The sequence below is a fragment of the Cynara cardunculus genome, unplaced genomic scaffold, assembly GCF_001531365.2.
Source record: "Cynara cardunculus var. scolymus isolate 2C unplaced genomic scaffold, CcrdV1 Un_Scaffold_6439, whole genome shotgun sequence".
Taxonomy (NCBI): Eukaryota; Viridiplantae; Streptophyta; class Magnoliopsida; order Asterales; family Asteraceae; genus Cynara; species Cynara cardunculus.
In genome coordinates, this window is record NW_020202965.1 from 8,851 (window position 1) to 12,542 (window position 3,692).

General features: G+C 32.6%; 1 protein-coding gene across 1 annotated transcript; it reads left to right on the forward strand.

Annotated features, from left to right (window-relative positions):
• The first annotated feature begins 44 nt into the window (after positions 1-44).
• LOC112504667 (benzoate carboxyl methyltransferase-like) lies at positions 45-3,417 on the forward strand. The gene is made up of 4 exons (XM_025108614.1): positions 45-210; positions 1,780-2,193; positions 2,561-2,815; positions 3,024-3,417. The coding sequence occupies exons 1-4, from the start codon at positions 112-114 to the stop codon at positions 3,390-3,392; spliced, it is 1,137 nt and encodes a 378-aa protein (XP_024964382.1). The 5' UTR covers positions 45-111; the 3' UTR covers positions 3,393-3,417.
• The last annotated feature ends 275 nt before the right edge of the window (positions 3,418-3,692 follow it).

Consider the following 3,692-nt stretch of genomic DNA (forward strand, 5'->3'; position numbering starts at 1 on the left):
CTCTTCTCTCTCTCTCTCTCTCTATATATATATATATATATACTCTTTAAAAGGACATAAGTTGAATGCTTTAAATTCACATATTCACATGTCAAATAGTGGTAGCTGGATATGAAAAGCAAAGAAAAAATGGGCTTGCAAGTAGAAAACATCCTACACATGAATACAGGCAATGGAGAATCAAGCTATGCCCAGAACTCCTTTCTACAGGTCTCTATCTATTACTCTCTATCTTTACACACACAATGAAAAATTGTTTGTTTTAATTAACATCCCCTCCCACATATATCATCTATGAACAGGCCCGTTCCTGATATTTTATGGGCCCTGGACGAACGTAAAAACAAGGCCCACCGCAAGAAACAAGACTTTTAGCAACGACTTTTGTTGTCGTAAAAAGTCTATTTATCATTAGAAATAGTATATAACAACATGTCGTCGCTATAACTTGTGGCGAAAACATGTCGTCGCTAAAAGACGTATCGCCAAAGCTCACTTTTCTTGTAGTGACCATCGGTAAGTACGAATAAATGTTTTTTATTAGTATATTTGAGTACAAAAAATGCGAATAATTTACTGAGAAAATAAATCTTATTTATCTTTATTATAGATATATAAGAGAATACTTAAATTTACGTACTTCTTATTAGGTAATTTGAAACCAAGATTATAAAAACTATGATTGATAAATTAACAAGAAATATGTGTTATTTTGATACAAAAAGAGAATCCGTRTGAATGAAGTAATCGTGAAGGTCWATGAGATATTAATAATAAAGAAGATTATCAAKGTTTTCTAGATAAGTAGACAAAAGAGGATCAATAAGAATATGAAAGAGAAGATGATCCATTAAGATCCAATAAAAATAAATAATGAATTAAACATATAATATGCAAACTCAACAAATAATTGTTTGAACACTTAAATAGAATATTGTTGTGTGGTGGAAACCAATAAAAGATACATAAGTTAAACAATTGATGAAAATACTTAAATTCTACTTTCCTTCTTTTTTGCTCAACTAAAATAAGATATTAAGATCAAAAATTTATGGAACATGACATATATAATAGACATAAATAAATATATCTAGTAGAAAAAATTTATTGATTAATCACAAAACCATGAAACACGTCATAAATTATAAGGATAGTATATTGATTGTCAAATAATAATAAAATATTTTATGTATAAGCAAAAATAGATAACAATAGTCAACAGAAACAATTAGAACGACATAACCAAATAGCAATAGTTAATAGAAGCAGAAAATGATAAAAATATCCAACAAAAATATATAGCAATAGCAAACACGTGATATTAACGTTGAATTGTTGAATCACGAAAACAGTCAAGCATATAGAGATAGCAATAACCAATATTATTGGACCTTGTTGGAGATAAAAAAATAATTAGAGAGACAATAAATAATAGCATATAATGAATGACCAATTTTTTTTTATTTTCTTAAAAAATTAATTAGTTGATATATTTTTGGACCCTTATTATCTACTAAATTCTTTTTGCCTTTTATTATATGATACAATTTTTGGGGTTTTTTAAATTTATTAAATTTTGTTAAACTACTATTGTATTTTAATAGAAAATTTTGGTCCCCTGGTAATTTTGGGCCCTGGGCGTGCGCCCGTGCTGCCCTCTCCCGGGACGGCCCTGTCTATGAACATGTGTTGCAATGAGGGGAAATTCACGTAATAAAAGCATACAAAAACCTTAGCAGCTATCGATTTTGACGAGTGTTGGTGTAATTGTTTCCACAGGAAATGGTGATACGGAAAACATTGCCGGTTTTTGAGCATACAATCAAGGGTATGGCTGATCTTGACATCGATGTCTTTGGACAGTGTTTCAAGATAGCAGATTTAGCATGCTCCTCTGGTAGAAATACACTCTTGTTCGCAAGAACGATTATGGATATAGTCGATGAGGTGTGCAAAGAATATGATCGTAAGGGACCACAATTCGAAGTGTGCTTAAATGAACTTTATGGTAATGATTTCAATACCATTTTCGGAATGTTACCCAATTTTATTGCAAAGCTTAAGAAGGAGAAGGGAGAAAATTTTGGCCCTTCTTTTGTTTCAGCAGTTCCAGGTTCCTTTTATGGCAGACTCTTCCCTGACCAAAGTTTGCACCTAGTTCACTCCTCTTACAGTGTTCATTGGCTTTCTCAGGTTTTCAACTCTATATTTGTATCTATTTTCTCATTTTCATGCGTATGTATACACACACACATATACAGACACACTTGCTCACCTAGGATTTTTGTCGAGAGGGCGCACTACCTTTAAAGTGGATCAGGCCCATAATGTCGTCCGATGTATTTCTAAACGAATTCTACTGTTTCTAAGAATTTCTTAAGTTTTTTGGTTGATTTCGAGGTACTTTAAAAAAAAAAAAATCATTTACAGTGGAAAACAAGCTCTAAAGAAACACAGTAGCATAGATGTTTGTGTATCGAGGACTCCGAATGAACCTTTCAAGAAATATTGATATAAACTGTCCTATCTGGTACTTAATGATCCTTGCCAAATGTGATAGCTACCTGAAGGCCTCGAGAACAACAAAGCAAATATATACATGTCGAAAACAAGTCCTCCAAATGTGATCCAAGGATATCAAAAGCAGTTTTATTCAGACTTCACAAACTTCTTAAACCTACGGTCCGAGGAAATAGTATGTGGGGGGCGTATGGTTTTAACATTTCTTGGTCGGAGTATTGCTGATCCAACTAGTGATGACTGCTGTCGTCTCTATGAGCTTCTAGCACAATCACTTCTTGATATGCTTGAAGAGGTATATGGTTTCTCTCTCACTCTCTCTCTCTTCTCTCTCTCTCTCTCTCTATATATATATATATATATATATATATATATATATATATATGTATATATATATATATATATCTAAATTTCACAGCAAGCTAAAAAAGTGTTTTGTCAGAGCGTCTCGTTATTCTGATTTGCTTCAGGGACTAACCATTTAGGCTTTAACAAATTTTCAGGGTCTAGTTCAAGAATCAGATATTAACTTATTCAATCTGCCATTTTATACTCCGTGCGAGGATGAAGTAAGGAATTTTATTCAGAACGAGGGATCATTTGCTATTGAAACCTTATATGGTTTTCAAGGCAACTGGGATCCATATGATACGGACTACACAAATAAGAACGATCTTAAGGAGGACAGCCGCGAACACGGGAAGAACGCATCAAACGCTTTTAGAGCTGTTGCAGAACCGTTATTGACATCTCATTTCGGGAATTCCATAATTGATGTGTTGTTTAACAAGTTTGAAAGGCATGTGGCGGAGCATCTAGCTAATAAGAAAACAAGATACTTCAATATATTAATTTCATTGACTAGAAAATGAACCAACAATGTTTCAAATTAAAACTATTGAAAGTATAAGGTAGATATAATAGTATTTACTAGTTATTCCTATTAAGTGTTTGTTAGGAATGGATGTGTGCCACTATTTGAAACACTTGGGGTGTTTAGAACAGTTGCAACGGTTCCCTGCTGTTGTGACAGTTAAGTATTTGATAGTTAATAGGTTTCTATACATATATGTGTGTGTCCGTATTGTACTGTATAAGGGTTTTTTTAATGATAATAAAGTTTGTTTTAGTATAGATATTCTCTGCGTTATTTGTGTTCCTCTTCACAGAAT

Bases quoted from the DNA above. Each gene is read 5' to 3' on its own strand.
- LOC112504667 (XM_025108614.1), top strand. From the start codon at position 112: ATGAAAAGCAAAGAAAAAATGGGCTTGCAAGTAGAAAACATCCTACAC. The intron at 211-1,779 runs GTCTCTATCTAT...TTGTTTCCACAG, and splicing joins CCCAGAACTCCTTTCTACAG to GAAATGGTGATACGGAAAAC. The intron at 2,194-2,560 runs GTTTTCAACTCT...CAAATGTGATAG, and splicing joins GTGTTCATTGGCTTTCTCAG to CTACCTGAAGGCCTCGAGAA.